At 45.2% G+C, this 14,749-nt stretch overlaps 1 protein-coding gene across 1 annotated transcript in view; it reads right to left on the bottom strand.

Annotated features, from left to right (window-relative positions):
* Window positions 1-14,749, bottom strand: part of LOC147679841 (cytosolic purine 5'-nucleotidase-like) — a 242,758-nt gene that overhangs the window by 117,158 nt on the left and 110,851 nt on the right. The window contains exons 5-6 of the mRNA XM_086943402.1: window positions 10,460-10,551; window positions 6,190-6,247 (exon numbers count right to left, since the gene is read on the bottom strand). Coding sequence (XP_086799528.1) covers window positions 6,190-6,247; window positions 10,460-10,551 — 150 coding nt within the window. The remainder of the gene's footprint in view (window positions 1-6,189; window positions 6,248-10,459; window positions 10,552-14,749) is intronic.

The raw sequence follows: 14,749 nt of genomic DNA on the forward strand, positions 1-14,749 counted from the left end.
TGTGTGTGAACAGTGTCTGTGTGTGTGAACAGTGTCTGTGTGTGTGAGCAGTGTCTGTGTGTGTGAGCACTGTCTGTGTGCAAGCAGTGTCTGTGTGCAAGCAGTGTCTGTGTGCGAGCAGTGTCTGTGTGTGAGCAGTGACTGTGTGTGAACAGTGCCTGTGTGTATGTAGTGCCTGTGTGTTTGAAGTGCCTATGTGTGCGCGCAGTGCTGGTGTGTGTGAGCAGCCTGTGTGTGTATGTAGTGCCTGTGTGTGTGAACAGTGCCTACGTGTGCACGCAGTGCCGGTGTCTGTGTGTGTGAACAGTGTCTGTGTGTGTGAGCAGTGTCTGTGTGCGAGCAGTGTCTGTGTGTGAACAGTGCCTGTGTGTGAGAAGTGCCTGTGTGTGTGAGAAGTGCCTGTGTGTGTGAGAAGTGCCTGTGTGTGTGAGAAGTGCCTGTGTGTGTGAGCAGTGTCCGTGTGTGTCAACAGTGTCTGTGTGTGTGAGCAGTGCCTGTGTATCCCTGCACCTAAAATCAACCTACTTGTCATGAGGCCCAAGGTTAGACACACAAGCACAACTGTTGTATCCCGGCTGTTCGGACCCTCCATGCAGAAACACATTCCTGCTCTCGGAGGTTTGGCTTTGTTGCTGAACAAGACTTGAGCCCCTTTGATGAGATGAGGAAAATGCGGCAAAATGTGGGACTGTTCGTAAGAGACGTAGGCACAGTGCCAGTGTGTGTGAGCATCCTGTGTGTGTATGTAGTGCCTGTGTGTGTGAACAGTGCCTGTGTGTGTGAACAGTGTCTGTGTTTGTGAACAGTGTCTGTGTGTGTGAGCAGTGTGTGTGTGTGTGAGCACTGTCTGTGTGCGAGCAGTGTCTGTGTGTGAACACTGCCTGTGTGTGAGAAGTGCCTGTGTGTGTGAGAAGTGCCTGTGTGTGTGAAAAGTGCCTGTGTGTGTGAGCAGGGTATGTGTTTGTGAGCAGTGTCTGTGTGCGTGAACAGTGCCTGTGTGTGAACAGTGCCTGTGTGTGGACAGTGCCTGTGTGTGAACAGTGCTTGTGTGTGATCAGTGCGCCTGTGTGTGTGCGCAGTGCCGGTGTGTGTATGTAGTGCCTGTGTGTGTGTGAACAGTGCTTATGTGTGCGCGCAGTGCCAGTGTGTGTGAGCAGCCTGTGTGTGTATGTACTGCCTGTGTGTGTGAACAGTGTCTATGTACGCGCGCAGTGCTGGTGTCTGTGTGTGTGAACAGTGTCTGTGTGTGTGAGCAGTGTCTGTGTGCGAGCAGTGTCTGTGTGTGATCAGTGCCTGTGTGTGATAAGTGCCTGTGTGTGTGAGAAGTGCCTATGTGTGTGAGAAGTGCCTGTGTGTGTGAGCAGTGTCCGTGTGTGTCAACAGTGTCTGTGTGTGTGAGCAGTGCCTGTGTATCCCTGCACCTAAAATCAACCTACTTGTCATGAGGCCCAAGGTTAGACACACAAGAACAACTGTTGCACCCCGGCTGCTCGGACCCTCCATGCAGAAATACATTCCTGCTCTCGGAGGTTTGGTTTTGTTGCTGAACAAGACATGAGCCCCTTTGATGAGATGAGGAGAATGCGGCAAAATGTGCGACTGTTCGTAAGCCAGTGAAAATAATTCCATTTTGTACCTGGACGTTACTGCCTCCAATACAAACGCACTTACATACTTTGTGGGGTAATGAAGACTGTGTGTCTCATTGTCGGCGCACGACCAAGCCAGCTCTTCAAAGGCCAACACTTACACATGAAAGGATGCAGACGAACGCGCGCCCACCAAACTCACTGCAGACTGGTGAACGCGCCACCCTGACAGCTCGTAATTAACAATTTATTGCACTCCCCTGTGCGTAACCGCACAGAATATGCAGGAAGTGCACAAACTGAAATCCATATGGCCTATTGCGTGAAGGTTACTAGAAACACAACACTGCGAGGACCAATTAGCATGCAGATGCCAAAATAAACTACGGAAAAATCTCGCGCAGTGAGGAATTTTTACTTCACTATTCTGAGACCCGTAACAAGACGGCTCGGTGCTCCGCCCCACTTCTGACGAAGTGGTGACGTAGGCAGAGCCCTAAAAAGGGTGAAATAAAGTGGAAGAGAATGATGGAAAACAATGACAAAGGGAGAATTCAGGATGAAAAAGAACCTGCAGGAGTGAGATACAGGGTTGGGAGTGTAAGGTGACTGACAAAAGACATGACTTTTGGCAAATTCAATGTTAGACGGGACCTGGAGGGTCGGCCGAGGACAAGGGGAGAGGTCTCCGGGGAGAGCCGTCTCCAGCGATCGTACAGACAAGTAACTTCCCCCCCACAGATGGACACCACACAAAGATAAGGTTTAACGTTCTTTATAAGCAATCTTGAAGTACGGTAGGGTGGTACAAGGAGGTCAGGACTCAGGGGTCCCCTCGATTCTAGTCTCTTTGAAGGGAAAAGGGGTTGCGGGACAGTCTTGTTACCAATCTGGTAGTTGCGATGAAATGATGGTTAGCTCACAATCCTCGAGCTCGGCGTTCTAGGAGGACGGGCCGCGGCAGCGCCAGCAGGTCCCGAGGAGATCGTAGGTGGCAACGGGCCGCGGCAGCGCCAGCAGGTCCCGACGAAGATGGTGGTTGCAACGGGCCGCGGCAGTGCCAGCAGGTCCCGACGAGGATGAAGGTTGCAGAGGGCTGCGGCAGCGCCAGCAGGCAGGACGACAGTTCACAAGGCAGGGCTGCGGCAGCGCCAGCAGTCCGTCAAGGATGAGTTCTTCACGGTGTCTCTCGACTCCAGGATACAACTGCCCTCCTGCTCTGGAGCTGCCCCAGTTATAGGTCTGGTGCCCTTTGATGTCCGGCCCCTCGCACTTGGAGGTCGGGAGGTCCGGGATGAGGGAGTCCAGACACCCAGCAGGGGGGTGGAGCCAGCGCCCGGGGAGGCTGGGGGCGATCGGCACCTGGAGGGGGAGAGCCATCGAAACTTCTCTCTCCCATTGACCTGCCAAGTGGTCCGTTCACCTCCTGGGTGGATGGTGGTGCCGGGATGTCGGGGCCTGGCCAGGCCCAGGGTTGGGGTCGAGCTGAGGCCACGCGGCCTCGTGGTGCAGTGTCCAAGATGGCGGCTGGGCCCGGGCAATGGTGCTAGTGGAGGCCCAGGCCGGTGATACGGAGATGTTCGGGGGCAGGTGTCCCGTGTGGGATGGGTTACGGGTTGCTTCTGTGGGTGGCTTCCGGAGAGTCGGTGTCCTGGCTCTGTCATGCGGGGAGGGAGTGAGCCCCCTTCTGGGGCCTGTCCAACATTCAACATATGGCAGTGCCGTCCAGGACCTTCTATAAAATATTGGGCCACTGTACTTATTCTTTTACACATTACGCACCCAAAGGAAACCACCTGGCGGCAGGATGAGAAAGTGTAACAGGTTAGGTATTGTGAAGAAGACCATCTCTAGTTAGGATAATGGAGTGGAAGAGGGAAAGTATTGTGAAGGAAACCACCTCCAGGTAGGGTAATAGTGTAAGAGGGAAGGTATAGAGAAGGAATTCTTCCCTGGGTACTAAGAGAGTGTAAGAGGGAAGGTATAGTGAAGGAAATCACCCCTGAATAATATGAGGGAAGATATAGGGAAGAAAATTACCTCCAGGTGGGATGATAGACTGTTAGAGGGGAGAAAATGTGAAGATAACCACATTTGGGCAGCTTTAGAGAGGGTAACAGGGACAGGTATTTGGATACAAAACCACATGTAGGCTGGGTGAGTGAGTGTAAGAGGGAAGGTATTGTGAAGAAACCCAGCTGGGAAAAGGATGAGTGTAGAGGAAAGATATTTTAAAAGAAACTACCGGCACAGGATGAGAGAGTAAGAGGGGAGATATTTTTAAAGAACCAAGTTTGAGACCCGATAAGAGCTTAAGAGGGAAGAAACAGAAAAAGAAGATATTGAGCAAGAGGCTTCCCCTCAGGACAGGATCATACATTGTAGTATGGAAGATATGCTCACAACATTTCATTTTAAGTGGCTTAAGTGTGTAAGAGGGAAGACATTAGATAGGAAACTCCCTCAGTGGACGACGCACCTAGTGGAATTTTATGTAACTCAATTTGTGGTATTTATGTTTGTTACGTTAAGCTATTGTAGTTTATATAGTGGATAGCCTGCCATTAAAGGGGAATTGTAGCACCTTTGGCTATGCAGCACTAACTTTAGAACCTGGGTTTGAGATTTATTTTGCACACCAGAGTCATTCAGGATCAATTTGTGATTATTGTGGCACAGATCTTGCCCAGTTAACAGTTGCATGTCTGGACATTTACACAAGGTAAGAACCGATAACGTTGTACTGGGAAGAGAGAGGAGAGAGAGAGAGAGAAAGAAAGAAAGAGAAAACGAAGAAGGAGAAGAAGAAGGAGGAGAAGAAGAAGAGAGAGAGTTTTTTCAATATCTACAAAACCATAAAGGCTGGCACGATAATTCCAGTAATCTGGAACAAACTCCTACAAGAGCCAGATTCTCCGCATGGGTTGTGAAGGGTGACGAACACCATGTCCATTTGAGGCTGAGGAAACAGTAATTTAATCACAGTCACCACTCTTACTGTTGGCAGGCCTCGATCAGCTCCATGTCCCAGATGACACGCTGTTTTTTTTCCACCTCTCAAGCCATACAATGAGGACAGACCTAAGTCTGTTGCAGATCCCCTATGTGCACATGTTCTCATCAGTTGGGTCTGGTGCAGGTGTTGAAGGGATCCAGTCAGTTCCCTTTGGCAGGTACAGTCTAGCTCCTTGTACAATCTGCCCTGTCCACAGGTCACCTGAGTAAGGCATCTCAGAATTCAGCCCTTTATGGGTGAAGATTATCCACCCAGCTGAGATTCTACTTCCTGCCTGCTGTCTACTCTGTCCTGCACTTGTGTGCATGCTTCTTTGTTGTCCAGATGTTGATGAATGAACTCCTGGTACTGATCACGTCTAGTACTTACAAACTTCAAGTAGCCTAGGTCTAATTCTGACTAACCATAGATGTGATGAGTATTGGGCTCATAAAAAGGAGGGATGAGTACATTTCACCCAGGGCAAAGAGAAGCCTACAGCAGAGGAAAGAAATTAGCAGGTTACTGTCCCCATTCACCAGGCGCTTCAGGCTTTGGGAAAGGGACAGGAAAGACATACGTGCAAACTGGTAATTCTTAGACGGACGTAGCCAGCTTACACAAAGGAGACCACCATCTTGTTCAGCATGCACAGTGGATCCAAATGAACCACACAAGTTCACTCATGAACCATACACTCCAAAAACATTCATACATATATTTTACATACTTGTCCAAGGGACTCTAGTTATGGGCACTTGACAAACCTTCACTGGGGATAACTAGTAGGCAGACTCCTCAAAAGGGTCCATGTGAAAAGGCCAGTGCCCCTGGACTAGAATCAATCTGCCACCATTGCCACTCACTGCACAGCGAGACTGAGAGACTCGTAGCCAACCTCACTCCGAAAAGGGGAACGCTTTGCATGTTTGTGTCATCTGATGTTGACAAATTCAAAAAACATGTGTGGCACCTCCGATGGTTTTTCATGTTTATCAAGAAAAAAACACAGGACAAGAAACACTATAGGGTACAATATGTTATGTTGTGTAGATTTCTACACCACCTAATCACCCTCCGGAGTATTTTGGCACCTTGCAGGGGCGTGGGAAGTGCTCGGGGGCCTTACTTGAAGAGCCAGCCCACCAGCTTCTTACGGAATTCAAGAAGGATAGGCCAGAATTGCTCAGCAATTCAGCTAACTTTCATCCCAACTTACTCAAGAAAAATATTGAGCCAGAAAACTGGTTTCCGCTCAGATTTCTAGAGTGTGTAGCAATATGCACACAGAGCCTGGAATTCTCTGCCCCAAGCTTTGAATCCTTTCTGAAGGCAAAGAGCATGAGTTGCAAAGGTGTTCCCTGCAGTTCAGGGACACAGGGTTTAAGGTTTAATGGGGCTGGGCTAGGAAACTGTTCGGTGTTCATCTGGGCTACTCCGTGTCAGAGATGGGGCACTCGACCGTGGTTCTGTGAGTTCCTTCAAGAGGTATCTTCTTATTAACTTTGACACCCCAGAGGTGTGGGGTCCTGGTATTCCGATCAAGGAAGGATATTCACTTCTCACAGTCTTCAAAGCACTTGGTTATTAATAATTATGTCTTACTTTACATATCTGGTGCAATTTGAGAAGAAATCCACCAAGCAGGCATACAGATAGGTTTCTAGAAAGACAAAACGAGAAAGAAAATACTGATTAAAGAAATATCCAATCACTTTCCAATACAAAGAAATATACTTGACCCTAATATTTTGTTTACATAATTTAAATATGCCTGTGCCGCCTTGCCTGGACCTGAGAGAGTGAAATCTGTTTGTGTCTTCCCTTCTGTCACTCAAAGGAGCGGTGTTTGTTATTCTGCCTGATCACTGAGATGAGAAGCTGTGTGTGTGCCTCATCCTACCCGACATCTGCGAGAAAGGGGAGCTGTGTGAGCAGTCATGTCCGAGACCTGAGAGAAAGACGGAGAATTGGGTGTTTGTGTCTGTCTGTGTGTGTTGGGTATATGCGTGTCATCCTGCCTAACATCTGAGAGAGAGGCAGAGCTATGCTGTCATCCTGCTCGACACTTCAGAGAGAGAGAGGGGGTAGGGAGGGCTGTGTTAGTCATCATGTCAGACACCTGAAAGAAAGAGGGCGAGAGGAGTGTGTGTGTGCGTGTGTGTGTATACTTGTGTGTGTGTATAAGTGGGATGTGTGTCATCCTGCCCGATACTTGAGATAGAGAGAGGGGGGCTGTGTTAGTCATCATGTCAGACACCTGAAAGAAAGAGGGAGATAGGAGTGTGTGTGTGTGTATGTGCGCGTGAATGCGTGTTTGTGTATGCGTGTGTGTATGTGCATGTGCGTGTGTATGTGTATATGTGGTGGGTGTCATCCTGCCAGACACCTGGAACTGAGAGCTGTGTGCATCATCCTGTCTGACACAAAAGGAGAAAGAGGTGTGTGTCTCAACCTGTCTGGCACTCAAGAGATAGAGATGAGTGTATTGATTTGTATAGCACCTTAGAGATACACATCACACATATGTTTGCACCATAGTATTTGAAACCTGGGAGGAAGTCGGAGATCCCTATTCCTACATGTCTAAACCTGGGTCAAAGTGGTATAAACCAGCCTGTGGATATTCGAAAGTATGTCATTACTACGCATGAATTACGTCACATGCCATTACAACGTGTTCATTACAACGACTGCGTTGTTACATTGCGAACCATTACATCGCAAGTCGTTACAACGATTTACTGTAGAAGGTGAGCTGGACTTAGGAATAGTATAATTTACTATTCCTACTCCAGTTTGTGCACAGCAGGGAAGGTGTTAGATTGTAAATCCAACACTAATGCGCCCCCTACAGCAAGTCGTTGTAATGACTTGCGATGTAATGGTTCGCGATGTAACAACGCGGTCATTGTAACAACTGCGTTGTAATGGCATGTGGTGTAAAGCATGCGATGAAAAAAGCTGTTTCCCGGATATTTAGGTCTTAAGTATTTTTGAGGCAATATTTTGCTAATTTACTTTTCATGCAAAGAAGCTCCATATTTTGACCATAGGGATTTTGATCTCTACTTTGGTAGGTAGATTTTTTTCTGTCTATCTATAGGACTATAACCCCATATCTGGGCAGAAGTGTAAACCAGAAGAAAAGTAAAAGAGCTAGAGCAGTCTACGCTTTGTTCAGTTCCCAGCCAATCAATGAAATGCGGGCTTGGAGAACAAGGGGTTCTGGCATGGGCAGCCTATCAACGTGTACGGTGCAAACAAACTTGCCTTTAGCCTAGGTGTCCCACGGTGAGTCGAAACTTTCGGAGAGAAAGGCTGGGTGCTGCCTGGGCATCCATTAATTGTTGGTATTGGTACTGCAGTGCAACCTCAAGCTGTTAATAGGCCAGGTATTAAAGTTAGAGGAGACTGGCCTGCTTCCATTCAGTGCTGTGCTCTCCAGAGTGCGACTGTTCCTGAATGGCCCAGTGGTGCAAAGCAGACCGAAGCCCTACACTGCAGGACCCAGGTGCTGAACTTGCATCCTATAAAGCACTGTGTCATGTGAGGGGTAGTTTGCTGGGTCCTCTGCCTGTTTTTCCCTCCCAGCAGTGTGACCAGGGGACAGCTCCCCGAGCCCCCCACGTAGCACCTTGAGACCCTCACAGGTGAGTAGTTGTGCTTCATAAGAAACCTGATTGATTGATTGATCTAGTGTGGACTTGAGAATTGTGCTGTGGTGAGATTAAAATGGGATGATGGATGGAGTGTCTAAATTTACCTCATCCACTGGTAATTACTCTACGCACATTCCAGCCCATCGTTTTTGCTTTCGGTGCAACTACAGATTAACCATTGTTCCATCATCAGTTTGTTCTGTTTTAGTTGTCCTAATTGATGTAGGAATTGCCAGAAATTGGTCGTGAATTTACTGCGCAATTGATAATCAGGCTGCACCACTCTGTTCACATCCAACAGGGCTGAAATATTTGAGTTTGCCTTTTGGTCCAATTTGGACGGGATGCAGTCTAGCAGTTTAGATTCTTCCTTTGGGACAGGCTGGAGTTAATTTGCATAAAGGCAGAAAAAAGAGAGAGTGTTCCCTATTTAACCCAGAAAGGACCGGAAATATCACAACCAAAAAAGAATTCCTTTCTGTGTAATACAATTTAAAGCATTAATGTAATTTGTAAACAATGACACCTATTTGGATCATTTATATCCCCAACTCATCATACATTGCATTTAGACCAAATCATAACATTAGATGTATCCAAATAATTTTTATTAAAAAAAGTTTCAACCGTATACTTAATATAAACACTTTATCACAAGTAAAAATAAAATGATCTGGTTCTTTTCAGAACAACAATATACATATATTCATTAGACACAATACATGATTCTCAATACATAATAAAAAGTAACCAATTAACAAACTGTTTTTTATTTGGTTACTTTGTATTATGTATTGAGATTCATGTATTGTGTCTAATGAATATATGTATATTGTTGTTCTGAAAAGAACCAGATAATTTTATTTTTACTTGTGATAAAGTGTTTATATTAAGTATAAGGATGAAACTTTTTTTAATAAAAAATTATTTGGATACATCTAATGGTATGATTTGGTCTAAATGCAATGTATGATGAGTTGGGGATATAAATGATCCAAATAGGTGTCATTGTTTACAAATTACATTAATGCTTTAAATTGTATTACACAGAAAGGAATTCTTTTTTGGTTGTTAATTTGCATAAAGTCAGTCCCCTGTGTTATGGAATAGACGAACTGAACTTAAAATGATGGAATGGAGTACATTCTGAGCAAAAACAGCTGTTAAGATTACTTCAGGCATTCCCACCCAGTTAGATCATTAAAGAGTAGTAATGAAAAAAAATCATAACTAATCGCCATCTTGTTGATATCCTGTTATCAGTAAAAAGAAAGATGCCACCTTGCAAGACCTCAAACCCGCCTGCAGATTTTTAGGGTGAGCAATTCACCACTTCATATATTCCTTTAGACAGTTTATTAAAAGATATTTTGTTCTTAAATTCAAGCCATGGAACAGTGAACGCTCTGTGTGAGACATCTGTACCATGGAGTCTGATGATATGATCCTGGAATACAGGTCTCTTCAGAGCATCTACAGCAGTAGTTTACACCCCCAGAATAGGGGAGGCTTGTAAGGTAGAAGTCCCCGAGAGGACCGTGTAAAACAGCCGTGTCAGGGATCATCAGCCACAAAACAGGAATGCGTGTGATATCCGTCGGAATAATCCTGCACCACAGGAACGAGGGAGCGCCATGTAATCTCTAATGCTAGGACTTCGGGACAAGACATTGTGTCACAAAACATTCAAAATATATTTTATGCTTTATACAGTTTTGCTAAAAGGTGTTTGCATTAGGTAAATACATTGATATGTGTATGTTACATAGATAGCAAGGATTTAGAGCCATTGTGGGAGTGATAGGCCTCAGAAGAGAGATGTGAACAGTCACAGCAATAATGCGTTAGAGGTATTAGAAGTCTGTGTGAGACAATCATAGCAGAAATCTTAAATCACAAAATAGAGACGTAGGCGACTTTCATAGTAGCAGTGTGGGAGCTCAAAGATAACAGGAGCTCTCTGTAAGGTATGCATAGCAGGCAGGGTGGACATGGGTATGCAAACATTGTGTGGCACCCACAGTAGCCGGCAGCAGACCGCTAGCCCTGTGTGCTATAGCTAAAGCAGGAATCATGGTATATTGAACTTAAGGACATATGGAGGTCAACAAACGACTTTGCCGAAGAATCACAGCCTACCTAGAGAGTCAGTGTAGATTCTCCTGTGTCCTTTGTCAAATGCAACTTGTGGACCCCAGAAGCCCCCACCTTACCTGACATGTTGAAGAGGGTATTGAGAATGTGGAACCGCTTGGTGTCGTCCCTCTGGATGAACTTGTTTGGGTAGCTTTCCCAGATTTCTGATCTGAAATGAAAGAGTAAAATAGGCTCTGTAATATCGGGTGCAAAGTCTTTCCTTCAGAAGTCTGAGAGGACCAACTGACAGGAACTTAATTAATGGAAGTTAGAAAATGGTTTACATTTAGGTGATGTTGGAGTCCTTGATCTGGATTACATTGGAATAACTTTATCGATATGGAGACAGTGTATGTGACCCTATGCAGGTAGTTAGTAGGGGAATTAAAAAGTGGGAGATATTTATTTCTACATGGGAAGGAGAAATCTCATTCCTTCAACTAGAGATCAGACATTCACATCTCATGTTATCTTACAGTCTCCCTCTACTGATCTTCACTGTACATGCTGAGGCTTCCGGAAGGAGTCTGATGATACAGAAAAGGTCCAACACTGCTTCAAACCCTAACACGTAAAGTGCTTCAAGGACTTGTCTTTCCCATGAATGTTAATCTCACTAAATTAAAACTTTAAAAGTGGAAGAAAAATTGTCTAATTAAATGAAATGACCCTTTGTAAGGACTGGTAGATGCACATAGGGCCTTTGGCGGACAAATTGTGTATAGTTTCCCTAAATTAAACGTTTCCGAATGTATCAACATTTACAATAATGTCTCCTTTCCCAGCCAAAGCCTATAACCGGTGGGGGGGGGGGGGGGGGGGGGGGGGGGGGGGTGAGGGTTGTGCCGCTAGTAATATAGTGCTGCATCACGGCTGTCTCGGCATCCCATTTTAAGATGGGTGCCCCAGCTGCAGTACACCATCTGTTACAAATAATTGCTGCCTTTCCAAACCCATACATGATGCGTTTTTAAAATATAAATGAAGTGGGTTATGTGATGTATTATGGGTCAGTACGAGCTTATCAAAATGTTGCGGGTGGGTGGGCAGGTGGAGGCCCTCTTACTGTTTAATTATCCAGCTAAGGCTTCTTGTCAGCCACACCCTATCTAGTATTACCATGTAGATAGTTATGCTGGTTTGGTGTCAACCATCTAAATGTTCACCTGGTGTGAAGATTTAAAAGCAATGGCAAAGTCTGGCCCTGGCAAGCCAAGAATGTTTACAAAAATATGAACTAAGTATTAAACTTTTACAAGTATAAAAAATAAAAATGCTACTACACTAACCCTGGGCCTAGTTCGCCTATTAGCGCTACGCATAGCTACACGAAGTGCACTTTTCACTATGCAAGCTACGCGAACTGCATAGTGCGGTAGGGAAAAGGCTGTTCGCACTGATTGCACAGTGCCGGATGCTTATCCGCACTGTGCAATCAAGTAGATTTGTACTGGAGCGGCAGCTTTCTCACCGTGGACTAGTAGCTTCTCATTGCGAGCGGTCGTGAGCATACGCGACCACTTGCAATGAGAAACCTGACCTCCCCGTGTTGGTAATCTCGCTGGGAGGTTTATTTTCCACGCTCGCGATCGGCAACTTGATGTTGCTGATCGTGAACGAGGAAAAAGTCTTGCCAGGATGTAATTTTGCTCACTCGCTGCCACCAACTTGACGTTGAGGACCGCAAGCAAGCAAAAAATGCCCGCTACGCATTTTTGCACTGTGCTACGTGCAATCGACCTACGCATGCTCCACGAGCGTAGCGTAGACCTACACCCAGGGTTATACTACACTCTAAAGTTAGCATGCATATGTTTTGAAGGAAAAGTTAAAAAATGTCCCAGCGTAAAAATAAATTAAACAAAACTAATAATGACAGTAAAAATGAAAGAAGAGGTTGGCCCATCATCATCATCAGCTAACTCAGGTTCACCAATATTTTATGAACTTTACTTTTACACTATCCGCATTTCAACATGGTGGTACATCTGCAAGTGTTCTATCGTCCCCGAATATGCATGTTCAGGGTGGGGGTGCTATGCTTGTGCATGGGAGCCAAGAAACTGGCAACAAATTATATGTGGTCAAGCTAACTGAGCACGCGCGCAACAATGATGGCTCTATAAAGTGATCACAAGGGACAGTCTAAACCTGCAGATTACATTTTTCAGTGGAAACACAGATTTCTCAGTTCCTAGTAAATGTTGGAAATATTCCACATTTTAGAAATTTTGGAAATTAGCTGCAGATAGCTGGAAACCCTCTGAATTTCCTGTACATTTCGTACCCTTGCCTCAAATTCCAGGCAGAACGACAGCCTGAAAACCCATCAGAAGTGAAAGGCTTGCGCCAAGCAGGCAGTCCTGTAGCAGATGTTATCAATATATTCTAGACATAAAGACTAGCATTGATTTAGATATTAACTCGTTGTAATAACAGCTGAGATGGGGGCATCTGGTCCGAGCACTCTGAAAATGTGTTGTTGTGATATTTGTATAAGAAGTCTCCTTGTTGCAGGTAAGAAACGACACGTTAATATAAGGTGTTAATGTATATTTGCACTGATGTTTCCTCAGATTTCTGCGTTTTCTTTAGATATTTGACCTTTTTCCCTTCAGAAATTCTGACATCACAGATTTTTATAATTTTGCGTCTAGTTATGAGTCTCTCAATGTAGCCGGTCTGCCTGAGTGGAAAGATTTGAGGCTGGACTTCTGGTGTCTGGCTGATGTTTGGAGCCTCATTGAAAGCATTTGAAAAGGAAAGGCCACAGCAGGTATACTTCTTCTCCCTGGGAGTGCTCTCCTTCCCCAGAAAGAGATGTCCCCGACAACCTGCTAAACGAGCCCCACTTGTTCAACTGAGAGGAAGGTGGGGCAGCTAATATAGGAAGCTCCTTCTGCTCCACAGTGGGCATTATGGACTGCATCGAGTCAACGAATCATATCTTTCGTGTAGCACTGAACCTACACAAGGCTCTATGTTCTTTATATGGGGGGAGGGGGAGTACCAGGAAAATACAGAACAATCAACATTCTGCAAATTAAGAACCATAGAATATAACAGTCTGAGCTTGTGCATACAGAATGTACCAACGGAGACAATCGCAGAGAATGCACTTTCAGCTCTTCCATTTTTAAAAGTATAGTGTTGCCATTATTGTTGCTCTGGAAAGGGTCACCAGATGGATCGTGGATAGGAACAGTTGATCTGCAGGAGTATCTTGTATTAGCACCGCATGCTTTGATGTTTATGTGGTTCCTTGTTTACGGCTGAGCCTGTTGTTACTCTGAGGGTTTGTGATTTGTTTGTAATGAGGATTTGGTGTCCCTGGATGTTGATGGACTATCTCGGGGTGGAATGCAGTTCGGGTTTAGAATTTCCTTTAATTACAAAGAGGCATTGGATTTATGAGTACCAAGTGGCACGTTGTTTTATTGTTTGTGGCACATTATTTTATTGTTTGCATCTATGGTTCTATTATTTGATCAGGTGGCACATGTGCCTCTGAGCTTTCTCAAGGCCAAAAATAGTGCAGTTCTAACATAGATGACCAACCATATTGGAAATCGTTGTTTATCAATTTAGTTGTGCTCAGTACATCCTTCTGTATGCCATTAGTTAAACTGAAAGCAGCAGAGCAGCAGTCCACATAGCTGTTTAAAGTGATGATGTAATGGATTCTACATACTGCAGGTCAATACCAGTTCAGCATCCGGCTAACATGTCCATAGTGGGTTGTCCTCTGTTTGTTTCTTGTTTGATCAACTTTGCACTGCTCTACATTTCTGGGTGATGAGGTCAGCCCGGAGGAATCCATGATTGCCTACTTCCAATACTAAATAGAATTTTAAGACCTGCTATAACAGTGTGGTATTTGGTTTACTGAAAGACCCTCTAATTGTATTGGCACTGTTTTAGGATTGAGGTGCCGAACAGTTGTGTGGTACATAACCCCAGGGCCATCAATAGGGGGCGGAACTGGGGCCAATTACTCTGGGCCCAGCTCTAGGTAGCGGCCCATGCTTCAGTTGGCAGCTTTTGGGAATATAAATAGCTTTTAATACAACAAGCACTTGTACATTCAATAATCTTAAATTGAGACCTACTGGCTTTACCAATGCCTTCTGTAGGTGGTAGGCCCAGCTTTGACAAAAAAAAAACGTATGATAACGTAAACATTGAAAGTTGTTCAGAGAAAGCTGAGCATGTTAATCAAGGACAAAAGGATATGTGGCAAAAGGGGGACAGGAGACTGCCACAGAGCTATCGTCTAATATCTTTGATAGACGTGGAAGCCAAACTATACGCATCCTGCATTCTGGAGGTGTTAGACGGACCAGGAGGGTCGGCCGAGGACTAGGGGA

Source organism: Lissotriton vulgaris, chromosome 11 (genome assembly GCF_964263255.1).
Source record: "Lissotriton vulgaris chromosome 11, aLisVul1.2, whole genome shotgun sequence".
NCBI classification, from domain to species: domain Eukaryota; kingdom Metazoa; phylum Chordata; class Amphibia; order Caudata; family Salamandridae; genus Lissotriton; species Lissotriton vulgaris.